Source organism: Dipodomys merriami, unplaced genomic scaffold, assembly GCF_024711535.1.
Source record: "Dipodomys merriami isolate MVZ:Mamm:240054 unplaced genomic scaffold, mDipMer1.0.p SCAF_4, whole genome shotgun sequence".
Classification (NCBI taxonomy): domain Eukaryota; kingdom Metazoa; phylum Chordata; class Mammalia; order Rodentia; family Heteromyidae; genus Dipodomys; species Dipodomys merriami.
This window is the reverse complement of record NW_027205603.1, coordinates 60168801-60193148: the sequence shown is the minus strand read 5'-3', so window position 1 is coordinate 60193148 and position 24348 is coordinate 60168801. Positions and strand designations below refer to the sequence as shown.

Here is a 24348-nt window from a genome sequence, read left to right as displayed (position 1 = left end):
AGAGTGCTTAAAGTAGAATGTGTACTCAAAAAAAATAGGGCATAGAGAGTAGGATGAAGAGGATCCATGGTATACCAGCCCAAAGGCAGTGCCCAGTGGGTTGATTTTAAGTAAGCCTACAGAGAACCAGTGTTGACTGTGGTAACCTGCTTAGAACATCTTTATGAACTAGGTAGAATAGTTCTTATTAGCTGAAGCAGAATTTTTATATATAAGAATAAGCCAGCAATCTGCCTTTTTTTTGGGGGGGGAGTCCGGTCGTGGGGCCTGACTCTGGGTCTGGGTGCTGTCCCTCAGCTCTTCAGCTCAAGGCTAGCGCTCTACCACTAGAGCCACAGTGCCACTTTTGGCTTTTTTTTTTTCTGCTTATGTGGTGCTGAGGAATTGAACCCAGGGCCTCATGCATGCAAGGCCGGTCTACCACTGAGCCCCCGTCCCAGCCCAGCAATCTGCTTTTTATGTGAGAATCTCAAACTTTAAAATGTTTGCAAAGAATTGCAAATACCTTTAAAGCACTGTACAGACTGTGGAAGTCAGAGCAGAAAAATGGTTCCTTGCAGCCTAGGTCCTGAACAGCAGGTTCAATATCACTGACAACTTGTTAGAAATGTAAATTTGTACCAATTGAATCAGAAACTCATATGGTCTGGCAGTTAATATGTACTGTAGATATTCTGATAATAGCTAATTTTGAGAAGCAATGAAGAAGAGTGTTTTAGAACTGAGTTAGGTGCCTAACATGGTAGATTTTTAAAAATTTTTGTTAAAAGATGATGTGGATGGGTAACAGTGATTTGAGGAATATCATTACATGTTAGTTTGAGGCAGATTATGGATTATATTAAAGAGTCAGTCTTAGTTGAAGACTGAAGACTTTTATTGATTATGGGAATAATATGATTAGAGTGATTTAGGAAGAATAGGCATTGAGGTCAGAGTAAATCAGAATTTTAGGTTATGGCAATCTATAGAAATAGAAAAGAAACTAAACTCTTATGGATACTGTTAGCCTGTTACTTAATTTCATTAGTTGACTTTAAAAAAGCATTTTATACTTGTTATAGAGTTAAACAACTTTTATTATAGAAGTATCTGTATCTGTATGATATATTCTTGTGACAGTTTTATCTTTTAATCTCTGCTATGACTGTTTTGAGTGTAATTTGAGGTAATATTTTTATAATACAATTCTAGTAAATATACCTTTACAGTAGAAAGCTTTAACTTTTTGAACTTATTAAAAGAAAATTGCTGTATGAAATGTAATATAATTTCAGCATGCTTAAAACCCAAAATAAGTTATGAATATTTGAGTGTTGACTTTGTATATCAAAATCAATTTACCAAAATGTGTTTTGTGCAGTATTCATTCTGTGAAAGGTTTTTAGAAAATAGTTCTATGTTCCCCATAGTCCAACATATTCTTTTTTAAATAGTTGGTTCTAAAGTCAGTGTGGAAAGTAAAAAAAAAAAAGGGGGGGTGTTTAACCATGCCTTAGAAAATTCTTTCATTGTTCATAAACTAATTAGCATTATCTGTTACAATCATATTTTCCTGTGGCAATGTTCAAGGTTGGTTAATATTTCTTTGGTAGTAGGAGGTGACACAATTTATTAGTAGTTGGTGTCTGTATAGAATAAAGAAACACTTTTTATGTATTTTTGAATGCAACAGAATTACATTCATTGCAGTGAGTTTGCTGAATTTTTCTGAGTCATTGTTTAATTTTAATTTGCAAAAGTTTAAATTCTCCATTCTCTAATCACCTCTTCCAGGAAAGATTACCATAGTAAAGGAGATTATTTGTATTCTTGGGTACATGGTTCCAAGGAGTCCATTGTTGAGGAAAAACTGAATGCTTAGGATACATGCTCAGTACTGTATTGCAGTTACTTGATTCATTTTTTCCACAGCATTACTCAGCTCTCCTAAAGCCTTTCATCTTTCAACAAATCTTATTCATTTTATCAGTTAATTTCTTTGTCTTGCTTTTTGGGCATGTTTTCACAGAATTGAGAGCAGGAAAACACTTAGCAGATCACACAAAGATTTAAACACAACTGGCAATAAAAAGGACTGAACAAGAGCTTATTCACATCGACTGAACTATGTTATGTGTATGTGTGGGAGTTGTTTCTTGACTATGCTTGGTTAAGACTACATATAATAAATTCATGAATCAGGTAGCCTTACTGTATACTTTGCGAGAATTCTTGAGTAAAACAAATTATTTGACTGGCCTGGTGGATCATAATCCTCCTACTTAAACCTCCAGTGTGTCTAGGATCACTGACTTAAAGCCGTTGTACCTGACTGATTTATTGAGATTGGATCAGTGTTATTTCATTTTTGTATCATTCTTTGTTTTCCTTCTTTACTTGTGTGAAAATGTTTAAAATGAGTTACTTTCCATGTGCCTTTTTATTTGAAGAGTAATGTCAGATATTAAATAAATTTGTTTAAATATCTGGGTACAATAAATTGTATTTATATGGATGATGATGATTAGATGAATATTTTGTTAATACATGTTCTTTTAAGTGTATGAATATGTTGTACTAATTTGTATACTCTTACTATAAAAATTCAGTATCATAGAGGTTAAAATTTTTTGATGAGGCATAATTGAAATAAATTTATTTAAATGATTGTATTATAATTGATACCAAGTGTACTCAATACTTTTTTCAAATGTTAGAATCACAAATTCAAAATTAATATTTGATGGTAAGTTTGGTTGTAAGTACTTCAACGAAAGTTAAATGATAAATACAAAATACAAGAGTAGATTCCCTTTTCTTTTTTTTTTTTTGAGACAGGATCTTTCTGTGGTAGCCCAGGCTGCCCTTGATTCTCCTGCTTCAGCTTCCTGATTGCTGGGTCTATGGGTATATCGGCACAAGCCTATAAATTCTAGCACTTGAGAGCATGATACAGGAGGATTATGAATTTGAGTTGATCCTGAAACATGGTCAGAACTTGTTTCCAAAAGGGAATTTCACAAAATTATAATCATATTGTTATTTCTACTTTAAAACATTCAAGTGGGTTAATATTCTAAATTGTCCTCATTTTTAAATTAGCCAACCTTAGTTTTAATGTGTGTGTTTCATTGTTCTACTTTTTAATAAAAACCTAACATTTTTAATACTTATTTTCAACTATCCTTTTATCAGTAGTTCACTTTTTATTGCTCTGTAGTATCCTGTTGTACAAATATGTCAGCTTGTTTGTCTATTTTCTCTTGCTAGATTTATGGATGACTTTTGGATGTTAGATAAAAATATTCCATTAGTATTCTGTATAACTTTCTTGTGGACATAATGCTAGATAAGGGAAAATATACATTTAATCTTTAAGAAACTGGCACCTTTTCCAAAGTGATTGTACAATTTTAACTTCCATGAACAGTGTTGAGTTTTTTAAAAAATAAAATGTTGCATGTTCAATAATTGGAATATTGTAATTGAAATTGCGAACCAACTTTTAATATAAATTCAAAGTGTTGAGTAGATAATTTAGATACTTGGGGAATATTGTAGCTTATTGATTTTTTTTCCATGTTAGCATTTGCATATATATTCTGACATGATGTATTGGTAAAATATGAAATGTATAGTCCCTGCCATGTTTATGAAGTATTACTCTGAAAATAATCTCTAATGAAAAGAAATATCTTGTAGGCTTATTTTATACATTATAGTATTTATACAGTATTTGACATTCAGTGTCTTTAAGTAAAGAAAACTGGATGATTGTCAGATTGAAGGGATTTGCATGTTAATGCTTGTATATTTTTTAGTGTAATAAAAATTTCCAGTCTTAAATTTATATTGTTATATGTTAATGAAATTTAAAGTTCTGTTAGGTTTTGATAATTTTAAAATTCAGAAACAGTCTACAAAGTCATTTACATTTTACTTGAATTTAATTATATGAGACATTTTAAATTGCATTTCTACTGTTGAAAACAAGTTGTCTATTTAGAATGATCAAAAAATGTAAAAAAGGGCTGGGAAGGTGGCTCAGTGGTAGAGTGCTTGCCTTGCATGCCTGAGGCCCTGGGTTCGATTCCCCAGTACCACATAAGCAGAAAAAAAAGCCGGAAGTGGTGCTATGGCTCAAGTGGTAGAGCGCTAGCCTTGAGCTGAAGGGCTGAGGCACAGCGCCCAGGCCCAGAGTTCATGCCACGACCAGACCCCCAAAAAAACCAAAACCAAAAACAAAAAATGTAAAAAATACATAAAGATTTGGGTTCACTGGATATATAGTTGTCATCCTAATCACAGGAATCATTCATTAAGATGATGCCAGCTTATTAGTATTAAATTATATGATCTTCCTCAAAACAAGTTTAACATGTTCTTCTAAGACTTGCTGATGGTCTTTTTTTGGTCGTTGTGGGGCTTGAACTCTGGGGGCCTGGGCACTGTCCCTGAGCTTTTCAGTTCAAGGCAAGCACTCTACCACTTGAGCCACAGCACCACTTCTGGTTTTCTGGTGATTAATTGGAGATAAGAGTCTCATGGACTTTCCTGCTTGGACTGGCTTTGAACGGTGATCCTCACATCTCAGCCTCCTGAGTAGCTAGCATTACAGGTGTGAGCCACTGGCACCTGGCTCAAGTGTTTTTTATTCAGACTATTTTTTGGTACTGATTTAGGAAGTTTATTACTAGGTCAAAGGGGTCAAATAGTGCAAACCAAATTTAGAAATGAAAATTACTGTTTTAGTGAATATTTTGTGTTGTCCTGTGAGGTGTCAATATTTTCTGGAATATAGTAGTCTAGACAAAAGGGGTTATGTTTCATTATCCCAGGTCTGGTGATGCACATTGTACTTCTTGGAGTTACTTATCTTTTCCTTTCTTGATCCTATTGCTACATAAGGTTCACAATGAAGCTAAGTGAGAAAGGGACAAAAGAAAATGGTGATAATAATAATGGTGGTAATGATAGTAAACATTTAGGGAACACTTACTATTTTTTTTTTTTTTTTTTTGCCAGTCTTGGGGCTTGAACTCAGGGCCTAGGCAATGTCCCTGAGCTGCTTCTGCTCAAAGCTACCAGGCTACCACTTGAGCCACAGCACTGCTTCTGGCCTTTTCTGTTTATGTATTACCAAGGAATTGAACCCAAGGCTTAATGCATGCTAGGCAAGCACTCTACCACTATGCCCACACTTACTATTTTGATGAGTATGCTAATACAATATTCTGAAGTCTGTGTGTAGGTATTAATATTATTTTCATTTTATAGATTCATAAAATGGCCCAAAAGCATTACTTTGTTCATCGCTTCAGTGAGTGGCATACTCAAGATTACAAGAGAGGCAGTCTTTTCTCTCCATAGTTTGAACTAGGCGTTCAACTGTGGAGACTTAGATCAAGTACAATAGAGTATTTGGTCTAGGATATTTTCTCCAGCCACTTTGATAAGACATTCTTTTTACCACACTTTAGAGCAGTCTTGAACTATTTAAAGGGGAATTTTGTGTTTCCCTCTTAACCTATTACAAAGAAAAAAGAACAAATTAAAAACTACAGAAAGGTATTATTCATTGTGTCGTGACTTACTGGTAAAAATAATATAAGAAATTTAAATAAACTAAAATCATACATCACAAAATCTGATGAAAGTGTCCCTTTTTTTAACTTTAGGAAAAATATGATTAAAAAATAACATAGTAACTTCTGGTTCATCTAAAATCTAATAGTTTTTCTAACTAAAAATCGACAATATAATCTTGATAAGATTTAGGTATCCACATTTGACTTAGCAAAATTGTGTTTGTTAGAAAATAGAGAAGTAGGGGCTAGGAAGGTGGCTCAGTGGTAGAACGCTTGCCTTGCATGCCTGAAGCCCTGGGTTCGATTCCTTAGCACCACATAAGCAAAAAGAAAAAAAAAAGCCGAAAGTGGCGCTGTGGCTCAAGTGGTAGAGCACTAGCTTTGAGCTGAAGAGCTGAGGGACAGTGCCCAGGCCCAGAGTTCAGGCCCTATGACCGGACCCCCCCCCCCCAAAAAAAAAAAAAAAAAAGAAAAGAAATTAGAGAAGTACATACCAGTAATCCCAGAACTTCAGAGACTGAGGCAAGAAGATCAAAAGTTTGAGTCTAGCATGATTTACTTAGTGAGGCACTCTCAAAAAAAGAAGAAAAAGAAAAGAAGCATGGTTAATGAGTTAATGCTGCTTTTTAAAGTTTGCTTGGAAAATAATAGATCTTGAGGTGTATAAAATGAAAAGGAGTTGATTTATTTTTCTAAGATATTTTTCATTCTCCTAGTGAGTAGGATTATGTCAGTTTAGCATATTTTAATATGCCAAGTACTTTATGTGATCAAAACATATTTCTTTTTTGTTGGGTAAAGAGGCTGAGAGAAAAATAGGGGTGTTTAATTTGCCTGGCCAAAGAGGAAATAAAGATGTATTTTAGCTGCGTGATGGTTGCTCACGCCTGTAATCCTCCCTACTGAGACTGAGATCTGACGATCGATCGCAGTTAAAAGCCAGCTGGGGCAGAAAAGTCTGTGAAACTTTTATCTCTAATAAACCACCAGAAAACTGGAAATGGCACTGTGGCTAAAGTGGTAAAGTGCTAGTGTTGAGCTGAAGAGTTGAGGGACAGTGACCAGGCCCAGAGTTCATGATCAACCAAAAAAAAAAGATGTATTTTAAAATATCTTACCACACCACCAATAATGATTCAGCTTACAACATTAAGGATATACTGTTTCCACCAATTAAGAGTTAATAGAAGGCTGGGAATGTGGCCTAGTGGTAGAGTGCTTGCCTAGCATGTATTGATTCCTCATAAACAGTACCACATAAACAGTATCTCAAGTGGTAGAGTGCTATCTCGGAGCAGAAGAAGCTCAGGAACAGTGCCCAGTCAACTCAGTCCTTGAATTCAAGCCCTGGGACTGACAAAAAAAAAGTTAATAGAAACTTTATTAAAACAGTCGAATGCTGGAATCAAGCTGTGTGCTGGTGGCTCATGCCTGTAATCCTATCTACTCAGGAGACAGATCTGATCACAGTTCAAAGCCAGCATGGGCAGGAAAGTCCATGAGACTTTTTTTTTGCTGGTCATGGGGCCAGAACTCTGGGCCTGGGTGCTGTCCCTCTCAGCTCTTCAGCTCAAGGCTAGTGCTGTACTTGAGCAACAGTACCACTTCCTGCTTTTTCTGCTTATGTGTTGCTGAGGAATTGAACCCTGGCCTCATGCATGCAAGGCAAGCACTCTACCACTGAGCCACCTTCCCAGCTCGATTCTGTATATATTTTTTATTTAATAGACATCAAAATAATAACTTTAACTTTTAGAATTACCAAATGCTTACAGTGATCATGATGGTATATGACTTATGGATAAGAAATTTATGTTCATTGTATTCATGGTAATGTCAGCACTGGCATTTGGAGTTCTTGGTTTCTAAAATGCTAACACGAACCTAATCATGTATTCTTTCCTATTTTCCTTTTTTTTGGTGATCTTGGGAATTAAACTCAGGTCCTTGTGATTGCTAATAAGCAAGTGCTCTATCACCTGGACTGTCACTGGATGAGGGTTTGTGAAGTTTTCCTGTAGAAGTAAGGACTCTTCACTTAGGGTCCTAGAAGTGTGGGTACTCTCAAAGGGAGAGAGACGCAACTCTGGTATTTATATGATAAAGGTAGGGGTTCTGACTTAGAGTTATACAAAGAGATGTTTATCTTTGCTCTCAATCACTCTTAGTGTTGTTATACTTCCTGACTCTTGTATACTATTGTGGGGTTCACCCTTTAATTGGGGGGGTATTTTTCTTAGGAAGGAATGCATCTTGCCACCAAACAGATGTTAGTTCTTGAGGTAAGGAATGCATCCTGTTGTCTCTCTTTGAAGCACAGATAGAGAGTATGTTTCTGAGTTGCCTTCACCAGGCTTCATTTTTCCTAATCTATCCTGCCTCCGAACCATACTGTCAGCCCTTATACTGCTTCTTAATACAAGCTTATTTTCCTGTTTCTGTATATTTTTATTTAAGTGGATTCAATAATAGTCGAAGGTCTCAAAGTCAGCTTCCTGATTAAGGCTCTGTCCTGTGTCCCTACCTGTTTACAAAAATCTGTTAATTTTCTATTTCCCCGATGCTGTATTGTTTTCTTGGTGTGATGTACAAATTCCTGCCCCTTCTCTCCCCACCTCCCTCCCCCCCATAATGCAGTAGTCTCCTTACACTCTTTCTTGGAACGTGACTCTCCCCCTAATTCCTGCAGTCCATGTAACACCTTCATCTCACCTCTTCTTGGAACTGATGCTACCCCCAAATTCCCATAGTGTACATAATGTGACCCATGTGTCTGCTCCCTAAAATTTTGCCCCCATCTGTCCATTGCTGCCTCCATTCCTGCTTGGAGCAGCCTGCAGGTCTGTCCCCCAATAAAGCTTTGAGTTCAGGGCTGGGAAGGTGGCTCAGTGGTAGAGTGCTTGCCTTGCATGCCTGAGGCCCTGGGTTCGATTCCTCAGCACCACATACGCAAAAAGAAAAAAGCCGGAAGTGGCGCTGTGGCTCAAGTGGTAGAGCTCTAGTCTTGAGCTGAAGAGCTGAGGGACAGCGCTCAGGCCCCGAGTTCAGGCCCCCCAACCGGACCCCCCCAACCCCCCCCCCAAACTTTTGAGTTCGTATTGGGCACTCTTGCTCGCCTCTCATTTCTTATAAATAAGCATTAAAATTATGTTTAATAATGTGGTATTTATTTACTTTTTATTCTAGTTCTTTCAGTTCCTAAAGAAGTAACAGAATCAAAGGGACAAGAAGAACCTGGTAACCTAGTAAAATATTTCAGTGTTGTTTGGTGTAAAGCTTCAAAGAAAAAACACAAAAAGTGGGAAGGTGATGCTATTCTCGTTGTTAAAGGAAGGTCATTTTCATTGAAAGATTTGGAAGGCAAAGACATTGGAAGAGGTATTGTGATATTATGCAGTTTTATCATTTGTCTGAAATTAGCATATGTTTTTTTTATTATGCTATAGAAGTGTAATTGAGCTTTGTAAAAGGAAGAAGTAAGATGTAAGTAATCGCCTCACTGTGTATGATACGTAGTTACATCAGACAATTAGTGAGCCTTACAATCTTAGGAACTGAGTTAGCTGATTGAATCAAATCCTATCCTATGATTTCATTTTCCCAAAACAAAACAAAACCCCAAACTCCAGCTATATGTACTTACCTTGGCATTCTCCTGAGATAAAGCTCTTTGTCTTGGTGTACTTTAAAGAAATTATTCCAGAAGGTTAAATGATTAAATTTTTAAAAGATGTTATGAGAAGTTGAATGATACCCAATTTCAGTGTTACCAGTAAAATAATGGATAGATCTTACCAACAGAATCTGTATCTAATACAAGTTAGCCTACAAATTCAGAATGTTCAGCACTTTTCTTTTTAAAATAACAAGGTGAGTACCTAGCTGGCTTAGTCCTCATTATGTAGCCCATGTTGGTTTGGAACTAGTGATTCTCCTGCCTTATTTTCCTGAGTGATTGAATTACAGGTGTCCACAACCTATAACATTAAGCAACATTATAGCTTTTGTTTTTGCATGTTCCTTATTCAATTTTGAGTGTGGCCAAATTATTAAATCTGTTATACATGTCAGTTCACTTCAAAACATAGTCTATAGATGTTAGTATAACTGTTATATGCCAAGTACTGTGCAAAGCGTAAATATTCAAAGATGATCATAATTTATAGTGTAGTGGAGATATGGCAGTTCAATTAGTAATTGGGACATAGTAAACTAATGTTAAAATGAGAAGTTTTACTAGTGGAATGGAAGATTCAAGAACCATGTAAGGGACTGGGAAGGTGGATTAGTGTTAGAGCGCTTGCCTTGCATGCATGAGGCCTGGGTTCGATTCCTCAGCACCACATAAGCAGAAAAAGCTAGAAGTGGCGCTGTGGCTCAAGTGGTAGAGCACTAGCCTTGAGCTGAAGAGCTGAGGGACAGTGCCCAGTCCCAGAGTTCAGGCCCCACAACCGAAAACAAACAACAAAAAAAACCCATGTAAGTCATCAATAGAGGCTAGGGATGAACTTTAATGGAGTCACTGTTAAATATTTGGAGGGGAGTAGTTTGACGGCATAGGAAGGAAACAAGTGCAAAAAGGAGGAGCATATGCAAAGGCATGAGACAGTTCAATCTAGCTCAGTATTTCAGGAATGTACTGTATACAGCAGAATGGCAAGGGAATAACTGTGAAGCTGAACTGAATGATCTACAATGGAATGTCTTATAAAAGATGACTAGTGGGGCTGGGAAGGTGGCTCAGTGGTAGAGTGCTTGCTTAGTATGCATGAGGTTCTGAGTTTGATTCCTCAGCACCAGATAAGCAGAAAAAAAACAAACAAAAAAACACGCCAGAAGTGGTGCTGTGGCTCAAGCAGTAGAGTGCTAGCCTTGAGCTGAAGAGCTGAGGGACAGTGCCCAGGCCCAGAGTTCAGGCCCCACGACCGGACCCAAAAAAAAAAAAAGACAACTAGTATGTATACAGTGTTATGCTCAGTTATTAGAGGAGATAAAAGATGTACAGGATGTATCTGTGTTGTTGATTAAGGTAGGCTGGGGCTACATTTTGGAGAATTTTTTCATGTAGTGATATTTTTCTTTTCTTTTTTTTTTTGCCAGTCCTGGGGCTTGAACTCAGGGCCTGACCGTCCCTGAGCTTCTTTTTGCTCAAGCCTAGGGCTCTACCACTGGAGCCATAGCACCACTTCTGACTTTTTCTGTTTATGTGGTTGTGCATGCTAGGCAAGCACTCTGCCACTGAGCTACATTCCCAGCCCTCTTTTTCCTTTATTTTTGGCAGTCCTAAGGCTTGAACTCAGAGCCTGGGCCCTGTCCCCAAGCTGCTTTTATTTAAGACCAGTGTTGTACCACTTGAGCCACAGCGCCACTTCTGGCTTCTTTTTGTTTATGTGGTACTGAGGAATCAAGGCTTTGTGTATGCTAGGCAAGCACTTTACCACTGAGCCACATTCCCAGCTCCGCTATTTTTCTTTAATAAACTGTATTCCAAAGTCAGCTAGAAAGGTAAAATTATGGCATATCTTCTTTATAAGGTGTGTGTATGTGCGCATGCACATGCGTGTGTTGATCCTGGGGCTTGAACTGTGCACTGTTTCTGAGCTTTTGTGCTCAATGCTAATATTTTACCATTTAGGACACAGCTCCACTTAAAGCTTTTTTGGCAGGGCAGTTCATTGAAGATAAGTCTCATAGACTTTCCTGCCCAGCCTCCTGGCTTTGAACTGTGATTCTTAAATCTCAGCCTGCTTATTAGCTAGTATTATAAGTGTGAAACACTAGTGCACCAAACTAATGGGTTTGTCGCTATATCTGTAGGATTACCTTTCAAAAATGTTGATGTCCGGGATCAGACCTCTGTAGTTGATTTATTCAATCAGTAGGGCAGGGAACTAGGACATTGTTTATTTGTTTGCTGAGTGATTCTAATAACATAAGCAGGTATTATAAACCACTTGTTTAAACAATAAAAGGAAAAACAAAACAAAGGGATTATATTGATTTTTAGAATGAAAATGTGTAACCACAGGCCTTGGTTTCCTAATGGATCACTAATAAAGAGTTTGTAATTCTTCTTTCAAGGGACTAACTATAACCAAGCAGATTTTCTTTGAAATAATTAGACAACTAAGACTAAGTTTGTTGTAGGGATAGAAATTCTAAGAACCCATAGAGGCCTGGGAAGATGGTGGCTCAGTGGTAGAGTGCTTGCCTTGCATGCATGAGGTCCTGGGTTCAATTCCTCAGCACCACATACACAGAAAAAGCCAGAAGTGGAGCTGTGGCTCAAGTGGTACAACACCAGTCTTAAATAAAAGAAGCTCAGGGACAGTGCCCAGGCCCTGAGTTCAAGCCTTAGGACTGGCAAAAGTAAAGGAAAAAGTGGCATTGTGGCTCAAGTGGTAGATTGCTAGCCTTGAGCTGAAGAGCTGAGGGACAGTGCCCATGCCCAATGACCAACAACAACAAAAGGAAAAAAAAAAAGAAAGAACCCATAGAATCTATTAGTCTGTTGTCTTGGCTGGATTTTTTTAGTCTAAAGATTGTAACACCATGAGTAGGCTATATTTTCACTATTAAAACTTTTCTCGGGGCTGGGAAGGTGGCTCAGTGGTAGAGTGCTTGCCTTGCATGCATGAGGCCCTGGGTTCGATTCCTCAGCACCACATAAGCAAAAAAGAAAAAGAAAAAAAAAAAAAGAAAAAAAAACTTCTCTAAAATGTGACTAGTTTTTAATAATTGGTTTTTTTTTTTTGGGGGGGGGGGTCTGGTCGTGGGGCCTGAACTCTGGGCCTGGGCGCTGTCCCTCAGCTCTTCTGCTCAAGGCTAGCACTCTACCACTTGAGCTACAGCACCACTTCCGGTTTTTTTCTTTTTGCTTATGTGGTGCCAGGGCCTCAGGCATGCAAGGCAAGTGCTCTACCACTGAGCCACCTTCCTAGCCCAATAACTATTGTTACGTCTTCTGTTTTTAGCTTTTTTCTTAAACAAAATGACAAATTACGTTTCCATTCTGGCTAATGAGGTATATAGGCTATTTACATGTAAAACACAATTTTCATTTTCCACAGCTCAATAAATTTTTTCTTTCTCCAAGGCATCGGATATAAATTCAGAGAGCTTGAGAATATAGAAGAAGGCCAAACACTTACGATTGGTGGAAAAGAAATAGAAATCATGGGTATAATTACTTCAGATGACTTCAACAGTGGAAGGTGTTTTCAGCTTGGAGGAGGAAGTACTGCTATTTCAAATTCTCAGCCTGCCAGAAAGTACCTTTCTAAGCCATTTAAAAGTGTTTGTGAACCAAGTGCAAAGGAAAATAGGCAGTATGATTTCCAAAGTTGCAAACCACGCCATGACCCAAATACACCAAGTAAGGTTTTAAAAATAATTTGAATTTTTTTATTGTCAAAAGATTTTGGTATGTAAATTTGAAGATTAAATTTTGTTTTCAAATTCACAGGTGGGAATTTTTCTCTAGAGACACAATCTAATATAAGAGATAATATTAAAATCAAATAATAAGAGTCTGGAAATTCCTTAATATATAAATACATAATCTTAAGAATCAAGTCGTTTAAATAGGGATACAGGGGACCCATTGCAACAATGAGATGTACAAGTCGTTATGTTGAAAATGAACTTTACAACTTTGGTGGGGGGGGCAGTGCGGGGAGGATTGGGTGGGGAGGTGGGGGAGGATGGGAAGGAATGGGAAGGGATGGGAAGGCGAAACAAAGGAAGCGGCTACAATGCTTGATAAGAAATGTACTCATTATCTTGCCCATGTAATTGTAACCCCTCTGTACAGTATTTTCACAGTTAAAAAAAAAAGAATCAAGTAATCAAAATGCTATGTATATTTAAAAAAAATCATTATCTTAGGTTTATATACACAAAAATACATACAAATATAACTTGGATAGTAAGGAGAAAAATAAGTAATTTCATGTAGTTGGATTATGACTATACTTTTGGTTTGAAGATTATGTGCTTTGATCACATGCATTAATATAGTGATGTTGAACATGCTGGTGCTGTTACTGGTGGATGATGGAGAAAGTTCAGATTTTGCCTGTGAAAGTTCAAGTTAATTCAGTCAATTTTCACATTAGTAAATATAACTTAAAAAGATCACATTACTTAACCAGGTGCAGATGGTTCACATATTTACTCAGGAGTCTATTTTAGGAATGAGGTTCAAAGCCTGTTTGGACAAGAAAGCCCCCAAGACTTATCTTCAATTAAGCACCAAAAAAGCCAGACTCTTATCTTTAATTAAGCACCAAAAAAAGCCAGAAGTGGAGCTGTGGTTAAGAGACAGTGTTCAGGCCTGGCATGAAAAAAAGCAGCACATTATATTATAAAATGAAACCTAATCCATTTCTGATTGTTCTTTTGTTTGATCATTGTCTGTCTCTCTATTGTCTGGTCTTGTTAAGTAGCTCAGGCTGGTTTTGAATTCAAGCTTCTTCCGTGTCTCAGTACTGGGATCACAAGCATGTGATCCTGGACTTGTGAATTTCTTGATTGTTTTACCTAGAAGCAAAACAACTTCTCATTTGTCCCTGTGTGATTTAGTACTTGGGGAGGCTGAATTGGGAGGATCATGAGTTCTAGGACAGCCTGAGCCAAATACCAAGACCTTGTCTCAAAAAACAATCAAAATCTGGGTGCTGGTGATTCACATCTATAACCCTAGATGTTCAAGACCAAGGTTCAAAACCAGCCTGAAATGGAAAGTAAATAAGCCTTTTTATCTCCAAGTAATCACCAGAAGGCCTGAAGTGGAGCTCTTCAAGTGGTAGAGCACAACCCTTGCTCAGAAAAGCTAAGAGAGTGTCCAGGCCCTGGGTTTAAGCTCCAGTGCTGGCATGCACACACACACACACACACACACACACACACACACACACACACACACACACACACACACACACACACACACACACACACACACACACACACACACACACACACACACACACACACACACACACACACACACACACACACACACACACACACACACACACACACGTGCATCCACACCCACATATACACACAAAATCAACAATAAAGTCACAGTTACTGCGTTCCATTTGAGAGAAAGGGATATTTGAGATCATTTAGATCATTCACTTTGCATTTTAGGGAACAGAGGTCCAGAAAGCAGAACTAACTGATCTAAATTTAACAACATCATAATTCAACATCATAATTAAGAGCAACACTCACATTTAAAATTTTCTGTTTCTCTATCTGAAGGCTGTAAAATATGTAGAGTGGAAGGCTATGCTCATGAAATTTGTTTTTATTCAGAAAAGAAAAGAGCTTTTCTAACAACTCCTTTAACAACCCTCACTCTTTTCCTTTCTCTTCGTCTTTTTCTTACACAATTAGAGGGCTGTGGGTAACTGAAAAGAACACTGTGCTTATTAAATACCTGAACTGGTTTGTGGTTTTGCTACTGAACTAACTGGTTCTTTGACCTCTTGGATAATCATTTACTTTGCTAATGTTTAGTTTAAAATGTGGGTTCTAATAATAGCCAGAGATTTAGAGTGCCTACTTTAATACATACATACATATATACATACTTTTCCAATAAATATTTATAGAATGAGAAATTTTAGCGTGATTTTTAAAATTTCTCTCTATATAAGTATATGTGTACTTGTATATGTAAGGATGAAAATACTTTGTGTAAATGGGTATTCACATTTATTTACTATATCAAGGACAATTAGGTTGTACACTTAAAACTATACATGAGAAGCTGGTGATGGTAGGTTTACGTGTGTGTAATCATAGTCAGGAGTCTGAGGTTTGAGGATTACAGTTCAAAACCAACCCAGGCAGGAAAGACCTTTAGATTCTTATCTCTAATTAATCACCAGGAAGTAGCATTGTGGCTCAAGTGGTAGATTGTGAGCCTTGAGCTTGAAGAGTCTCAGGGACAGGGCCCAGGCCCTGAATTCAAGCCCCAGGACTGGGAAAAAAAAAATCTAATCATCAAAAAGCTGGAGGTAGAGTTGTGGCTCAGGTGACAGACCACTAGCCTTGAGTAAAAATCTCATGGACAGTGTCTAGACCCTGGGTTCAAGACTCAGAACTGGCACTAACAAAACAAAACAAAACAAATCCATGTAGTACTCAATACTGGGGAAAAAAAAATGAATCTTTTGTGTTGCACCCTACCAGGTGCTCTTTAGTTGGGAGCAACTCAGTGATGGACACCGGACCATGGAACTGAGATTTGGAGCACCAGGGCACCTGTAGCCTTTTGCCAGCAACAGATCCCACGGTTCCATTAACTATTAACCAAGGTTTTTATTTATTTATTTATTATTTTTTTTATTGGTCTTGTGCAAGGAAGTAAGGTACAAACTTCGACATGTGACAATATTTTGAATACAAGTGGTAGGTGACCTTATTCTGGGAAGGAAACAGCCTATAATTTACATAAACCTAAGTCTACTGTCAGGCTCCCACACAGTTTAGGGTGGAATCTGAGTTCCTGTTAAGTCAGGACCAATTGACTCCTCCAGGAAAATTCTCAGAGTGTATTTGGAGAAGGCATTCTAAACTCCCAATCCTTTCAGGGTCTTACAGCTTGGATTTTCAGGCTCTCATAATTATGTTAGATGATAGGCTTTATTTATTTATTTTTTTGTTATGACACTATAGTTCTTGCTTGAGTACCATGTGATTTTTATCTCTTCCATCTTGTCTTTTTTTTTTGTCGGTCGTGGGGCTTGAACTCTGGGCCTGGGCGCTGTCCCTCAGCTCTTCAGCTCAAGGCGAGTGCTCTACCACTTGAGCTACAGTGCCACTTCCGGTTTTCTGGTGGTTTATTGGAGATAGGAGTCTCACGGTCTCTCCTGCCCAGGCTGGCTTTGAACCGCTATCCTCAGATCTCAGCCTCCTGAGTAGCTAGGATTACAGGCGTGAGCCACCAGCGCCCAGCCCATCTTGTCTTTTTTGTGTATGTGGTAGGAGGACTTACATGATTCTAGGTAAACACTTTCCTACTTGAACCACACCCTCTGATTTTTCAAATAGGGTTTCACATTGCGTTGGGTCCAGCCTCAGTCTGCATCCTTCGTTCTACTTTCTGAGTTCCTGAGATTACAAGGCATGTGTCACCATATCTGAATGTTTTTTCCTTTAGTACTGGGGTTTGAACTCAGGGCTTTACATTTGCAGGCTGGTGAGATAATCTAACCCATGACTTGTCTACTTGTAGACTTGCTATCATTGCTGGAATGACAGGTGAGTACCATTGTGCCAAACTATGGGTTGAGAAGGATTCTCAGAGAAGAGAAGGGTTCTTTTTTTCTTCCTAGCCTGGTCTTAAACCACAGTCTAACTGTTCTCACCCACCCAAGAAGCTAGAACTACAAGTGTAAGCTACTGGTACCTGACTGGATTGTTTTGTGAGATAGTCTCCACTGACTCCTGAATGATTGAGATTATAGCACCCCTCCCACTATAGTGTTGGGTTGGAACTCAGAGCTTTGTGCTTGCTAGGCAGGTGGTCTACTGCTTAACATATGGTCTCTTTGTCTAGATCTGTTTGGACTGTGATCCTCCTATTTTACACTTCCCAGCAGAGCTTAGATCACAGTTGGGTACCACGACATTCAGCTATTAGTTGAGGGATCTTGGGAACTGACCAGACTGACCTCAAAGTAAGATCCTTCAATCTCAGCTTCCCAAGTAGCTAGGACTAACAGTGTGAGCTACTATTGCTGTGTCTCTTGTCCTTAAAGACGGGGAAGCAAAGAAGTGTTGGCATTTCTTTGTTGCAGATTCACAAAGAATTATTCTTGGTTTGCTCCAGTATAGGAAAGCCATGGACTAAAATTTTTACTTCCTCAATGTATACCTAAGAATTGACTCAGATATGAAACCTTTTTCATTTACTCAGAAACTTGGGAAAGCTTGTTCTCTGGGCAGTTGCTAATGGTAAATAGAACCATGGTCCCATTCCAGGGCTTTGTGATTCTACATGATGGATATTTATTTAAGCTACTGGAACCTCCTTCCTTCCTTCCTTCCTTCCTTCCTTCCTTCCTTCCTTCCTTCCTTCCTTCCTTCCTTCCTTCCTTCCTTCCTTTTCCTTCCTTCTTCCCTCCCTCCCTCCCTTCCGCCTGCCTGCCTGCCTGCCTGCCTGCCTGCCTGTTTTCTTGCCTTCCTGCCTTCTTTTCTTTTTGTTGGTAATGGGGCTTGAACTCTGGTCCTCGGTGCTGTCCCTCAGCTCTTCAGCTCAAGGCAGGCACTCTCCCACTTGAGCCACAGCGCCACTTCCAGTTTTCTGGTGGTTTATTGGAAATAAGAGTCTCACAGACTTTCCTGCCCTGGCTGGCTTTTAACCACCTCAGATCTCAGCCTCTTCAGTAGCTAGGAATACAGGTGTGCGCCACCAGTGCCCGGCCCTGTTTCTTTTTATTGCCATTTCTCATCTCTTTTTCATTCTCTTTTTTCCTTCTTTTTATCTTTGGATCAAATTCAGTTTTTCACCATGATATAAATATGCAAATATACCCCCAAAATAATTTGAATAGGCTTATTATGTTCAGGTTTGTCAATTGAAACTTGCCCTCTAGTTATAACTGATTCTGTCTTATTGATGCAGTTTTAGAAAATCTTTCAAATTTTGTTAGCATATTTCTAAAGAATTACATTGTTATTCGATAATTACTTCATGCTGCTTTGCAGAGCTTCATGAATTTCAAATCCATGAATGTAATAATTAACTTTAAACAAATAATAATGGCTAGACTAATGGAAAGTTTGGCATTCCTTCTAAATTATGATTAATAGGAGTAATGGTCAATGTTAGTGTGTACAGGACTGAAAATAAATAGAGCCTTTATATTATGTTTGAGGAGTTCTTTCAGAATGAGAAGCTGTGGACGTTAGTTAGCAAATGCATCTTGGCAAAATTCCAACTTGTGCTTCAAGTGGAAAGAGTTTCCTTTGCTCTGAATACTAAACTAGTGAATGTTGTGGCTTACTGAATTCCTTATTAGGCAATCATGAATTCCAGTGGTATTGAAGCTTTTTTGAGCATATGAAGTTTGGAAAGCTCTTTGTAGTTCTTTTCTTGAAATCTTACAATAATAAGACATGAGAATTTCCTTTTAAATTTTGTACTCTTTATTAGTGTCAATAAATTTCTAGGCTGTTTTGGAGACATGATGTGGCCTACAACTTATGCTCTTGCCTCTACCTTCTCTGTGTAGGAATTGTAGGTATGTACCACTGAAATATGGATAATGGGTGTAAGTCATGCCATCTTGGCATCTTAGTACTCTAGAAATGTAGTTCCACTTCCCCACCCTCACTCCCAGGTGATAGGTGCCTGAATTACAAAAGGAGTGTGTGGACTTGGACAATAGGTTCCCAGACCTTTCAGACCTGTACCATGAATTCATGAGACTCTGAGCTCTAGAGCTCCCTGTGATTCTGCCCCTTAACCATGACCCTATTTAGGCCTCTTGGCCCCTGCCACCATTGCGTTGTATATGGTGTCTCCTGACTCCCCAGGTCCCTTAGTTCTTCAGCTCAAGGCTGATTGGTAGACAGATAAAGGAAGTCAAAGGCTGGACTGGGCAAAAAGCTGAAGATCTACATTAGAGTTGATCTGGTTTGTTGAAATTGTTTTCTGTGCTTTCTTTGCTACCCTCGTGGCTCCATTTCCTAACAGTATTAAGCATGTTGGAGGCTGCAAGATTTTTGGGGGACATGATTCTGTGTGCCGTCACTGGCTTTCAATAAAGACTCCGATTTAACTTCGGCCTGTTTCTCACAATTGAATTCCTGTATAATACTACTATGCCTGCCCTAAATTTCAAATATATATATATATATATGTATATATATATACATATATATGTATGTATACATATATATATGTATGTATACATATAATTATTTATAAATGTATGTATACAAATATATATACACATATACACATATATAACATATTTCATATATATATATAATGCTATAAAATGATAAAGTTCTGTTAGGAGTAGTGAAAACAAAATAGTTGCTGACAAAGTGAAATAACATTTATAATTATTCTTCCCTCCTCATTTTTGTAAGATTCACTTGTAATGCCACGACCAGACAAGAATCATCAGTGGATGTTTAATAAGAATTGTAGCCCCCTTGTGGATGTGGTGGTGGATCCTCACCTTGTGTATTGCCTTCGACCACATCAGAAAGAAGGAATCATATTCCTTTATGAATGTGTAATGGGAATGAGGTAGGAAAATAAATAATTTAATAGTCTAATCTTAGTTTTTATTTAACCTGTAACAAAATAATCGCTGAATAAATTTCAAGAGTACAGTATGTAATTTAGTTGCTAGGAAAGGCATACTTTCACTTACTTATTCCAAAGGTTGCTATAGCTCTGTGGTGACTCATGCCAGTCATCTCAGCTTCTTGGTAGGCACATATTGTGCATGGTTGTTTTTTGTTTTTTTCTTTTCCAGCAGTATCTTTTTAGATTTTTTCCTTTTTTTTTTTTTTGCCTTTTGATTGGTCATGGGGCTTGAACTCTAGTCCTAGAGGCTGTCCCTGAGCTCTTCAGCTCAAGGCTAGCACTCTACCACTTGAGCCACAGTGCTACTTCTAAGAATATGTTTCTTTTTGAACAATGTCCTCTCTTTCCTTGCTTTTCCAGCTTTTCCCTCCTGTCCCAACCCACAAGTGGTTTTTTTTTTTTTTTTTTTTTTTTTTGTCCTCTGGGCCTGGGTGCTGTCCCTCAGTTCTTCAGCTCAAAGCTAGCGCCCTACTACTGGAGCCACAGCACCACTTCCAGCTTTTTCTTTTTTTTCTGCTTAAGTGGTGTTGAGGAACCAAACTCAGGGTCTCATGCATGTGAGGCAAGTACTCTATCACTGAGCCAACCTCCCAGCCCTCCCTTTTTTTTTTTTGAACTGGGATTTGAATTCAGAGCATCATGTTTGCCAGGCTGTTTGATACTGCTGAGTCATTCCTCCAGCTCCCATTTGTGCTGGTTATTTTTTTATTTATTTTTAATTTTTAAAATTTTTTTTTATGGTCGTGGAGCCTGAACTCTGGGCATGGGTACTGTCCCTCAGTTCTTCAGCTCAAGGCTGATTGGTAGGCAGATAAAGGAAGTCAAAGGCTGGACTGGACAAAAAGCTGAAGATCCTATTTGTAAAACAACTAAAAGAAAATGGTTGGGCTGGGAAGGTGGCTCAGTGGTAGAGCGCTTGCCTTGCATGCCTGAGGCCCTGGGTTCGATTCCTCAGCACAACATAAGCAAAAAGAAAAAAGCCAGAAGTGGTGCTGTGGCTCAAGTGGTAGAGTGCTAGCCTTGAGCTGAAGAGCTGAGGGACAGCACCTAGGCCCAGAGTTCAGGCACCACAACCAGACCTCCCCCCCCCAAAAAATGGTTGGAGTTGTGACTGGCATGTTAGACTAATTTCCTAGCAAATGTAAGGTGCTGAGTTCAAACCTTAGTACTGGCAAACAAACAAATGGCTCCTCTAAGGATACCATGTGCCAGATAACTTGCTAGGAAGTGGGTGTACAGGGTTAGGACCATTGCTCTCATGGGCTTTAAGTAGCTTATAAAATTACTCAAATGAACATAAATACTGTAAATCTTAATGTGATATAATGAAAGCTTGTTTTTAGCATGATAATAGGTTATATGAGCAGATGGAAGAAGCTTTTAATTTTGCTTATGAAAATTAAAAATAATATCTTACCTCTACTTAAAAAAATCACCTTTTAAATTGTTTTCTTTAACAAAAAAAAAAAAGAAAAGGAAAATAAAAGGAAAAAAGTATAGTATAGAATGTTGGGATTATAATCATGTGCCACCATGCCTGGTGCTTGAAACTTTTAACTAGGTTCATATTCTCTCCCAAATCTATTGTTCTCTTGATTATCTTATCTCAATAGGCTTGGGAATTACTATTTTTTTTCTTTTTTTCTTTTGTTGTTCATGGAGCCTGAACTCTGGGCCTGGGCGCTGTCCCTCAGCTCTTCAGCTCAAGGCTAGCACTCTACCACTTGAGCCACAGCACCACCTCTAGCTTTTTCTGCTTATGTGGTGCTAAGGAATCGAACCCAGGGCCTTGTGCCTGCAAGGCAAGCACTCTACCACTGAGCCACCTTCCCAGCCCCAGGAATTATTTTTTTTATTTCTTCTGTTCTAATCTAACCTGAGCCCGCCTTCCTGCCCTGCCCTGCCCTGCCCTGCCCTGCCCTGCCCTGCCCTGCCCTGCCCTGCCCTGCCCTGCCCTGCCCGTCCCTTCCCGTCCCTTCCCGTCCCTTCCCGTCTTGGGCTTGAACTTAGGGCCTAGGCACTGTCCTGAGCTGCTTTTGCTCAAGGTAGCACTCTACCACTTGAGCCACAGCACCATTTCTGGCTTTTTCTCTTTATGTGGTGCTGAGGAATCAAACCCAGGGCTTCAAGCATGCTAGGCAAGTACTCTACCACTAAGCCACATTCCCAGCCCAATTATTTAAATCTTTTAGATATTATTTAATTCCTGTGCTTTTCTGCCATCCCACTACAGTGGTCCTAGGAAGTTATATCTCTAGAAACATAGTAGTGTGGACTGGAGGTGTGGCTCAAGTGGTAAAGTGCCAGCCATGAATAGAAAAAGCTGAGCCTATTCAAGGTTCTAAGTTCAAGCCCTGGTTCTACTACAATGTAAAAAGAAAAGGGCTGGGTGCCAGTGGCTCATACCTGTAATCCTAGCTACTCAGGAGGCTGACATCTGATGATCACAGTTCAAAACCAGTGTGGACAGCCAAGTTCATGAGACTCTTATCTCCAATTAAACTCTAAAAGCTGGGAGTGGAGCTATGGTGACTCAAGTGGTAGAGTACTAGCCTTGAACACAAAAGCTCAGGGATAGTACCAGGCCCTGAGTTCAAGTCCCAGGACCAGCACAAAAAAGGAAAAGATGGGGAAAGGGGCAAATAAAAAGAAATGTAGTTATTTTATGTTATGTGCAGCCAAGATTTGGTTTTTAATTTTTTTGTATATGCCAGTCATGGGGCTTGAACTGGGTATCAAAGAGCTAGTGATAACAGGTCAGGATGCCTATAACTCCTTGGCCCCCACAGTTTCTTCACACACTGATAATGTCCTACTGTAAGCAACTGCAAGCTGCCTACTAGAGACATTTCTCATAGTCCACACATAGGACCTACTAGATTCTTCCCTCTCCCTGGTGTCCCATTCCCCATTTTTCACTATCTATTTCCTGGTATTCATTTTGTTGGACTGTGAGTTAGCTTTTCTAAAAAAAACTACACCATCTGAATTCTTGGCCTGAAAATACAGCATTTTGGTTAATACCTTGTGTATACTTGCATTTATCCCTGAAGGATTTACTAGTACATCATAAATTAGTTATAGCTTCCACATATGAGAGAACACACATGAAAGAAAACATTTGACCTTTGACTCTTTGGGCCTGACTTACTTCACTTAAGATGATTTTTTTCAAGTACATTCATTGTTTTTTCTTTTTTAAAATTAATTTTACTGATGATGTACAGAGTGATTACAGTTACATAAGTCAGATAAAGAGTATATTTCTTTAGAAAGACTGCTCTTTTGGGAGATTCAGATATGTGAGATAGAGCCTAAACCTTCAAGATAGCCCAGTCTTTTGTCTTCTGCCTCCTTGCCAGTTTTATATATTTGTATTTCTCCCTTGAACCTCATTGAGTTCAAGCTCTTAAGTATATTAAACTGCCCAATCAGAGACTCTTTATCTTTTAAAGTTTTGCACAAGGTGCTTCTCTATGTAGCTTGCCTGATCATTTTCCTCTTTCCATGAAAAGATACATTTCTATTTTTTCTACTAGACATATACAGACTGACATTTGTCTGTATTGGTCAATTGTTTATCTAAAACAATAGTAGTGGCTATGATTCCTATTGACAACTTTTTCTCTGTATCTCGAAATAAAAATTTATAGATGGGCACTGGTGGCTCATGCCTGTAATTCTACTTACTCAGGAGGCTGTGATCTGAGGATTGTGGTTCAAAGCCAAGCCTGGGCAGAAAAGTCCTTGAGACTCATATCTCCAATTAACCACCAGCAAACCGGAAGTGGCACTGTGGTTCAAGTGGTAGAGTGCTTGCCTTGAGCTGAAGAGCTGAAGGACAGCGCCCAGGCCCAGACTTCAAGCCTCACGAAAAAAAGTATATGGTTCTTTTTCTATTAATTATTAAGGAATTGATAACTAACAAACTATAATTATATTTATGAGAATATCTAATTTCTTTGGGCTCTCTAAGCTTTTAATATATATATGTTTATATCTAAGGGCTTTAAAATATCTTAATAATATTAATAACAATTTTAAATTGCATTAAGAGATTGTATAAAACTGTTTTACTAAATTATGTGGATTAGAACAAGTATTCAGTAGGTTTAAAAATCATAATCTAGGAAGCTATTTTTGTTCAGAACTTCATAATCTGCCAGAGATGCATAAATTCTTCATATTTTAAATAAGTATTTTAGAATATTCTAAATAAATTTAGTTCAGTAAGTCTTACTGATTAAAGTTATCATATATTTTGAACTGTTTTGATATCTAATACTGAGTCTGGTAAAAATTGTTCAACTGTTAGTGATGAGAAATAGAGTTACAGTTAAATTGTGCAAATACAGCTATAATGATTGTATTCTTGTTACCAAATATGGACATATAGCAGTAATAGATAATATTCAACTCTTTAATTTCAGATAT

The 24348-nt window shown here is 38.3% G+C and overlaps 1 protein-coding gene across 4 annotated transcripts in view; it reads left to right on the top strand.

Moving 5' to 3' along the window:
• Rad54b (RAD54 homolog B) overlaps positions 1–24348 on the top strand; it is an 83014-nt gene that overhangs the window by 35727 nt on the left and 22939 nt on the right. For all 4 annotated transcript variants that reach the window (XM_069991078.1, XM_069991074.1, XM_069991076.1 and 1 more), the window contains exons 4-6: positions 8757–8948; positions 12667–12945; positions 19689–19851. In XM_069991078.1, the coding sequence (XP_069847179.1) occupies positions 8757–8948; positions 12667–12945; positions 19689–19851 (634 nt within the window). The remainder of the gene's footprint in view (positions 1–8756; positions 8949–12666; positions 12946–19688; positions 19852–24348) is intronic.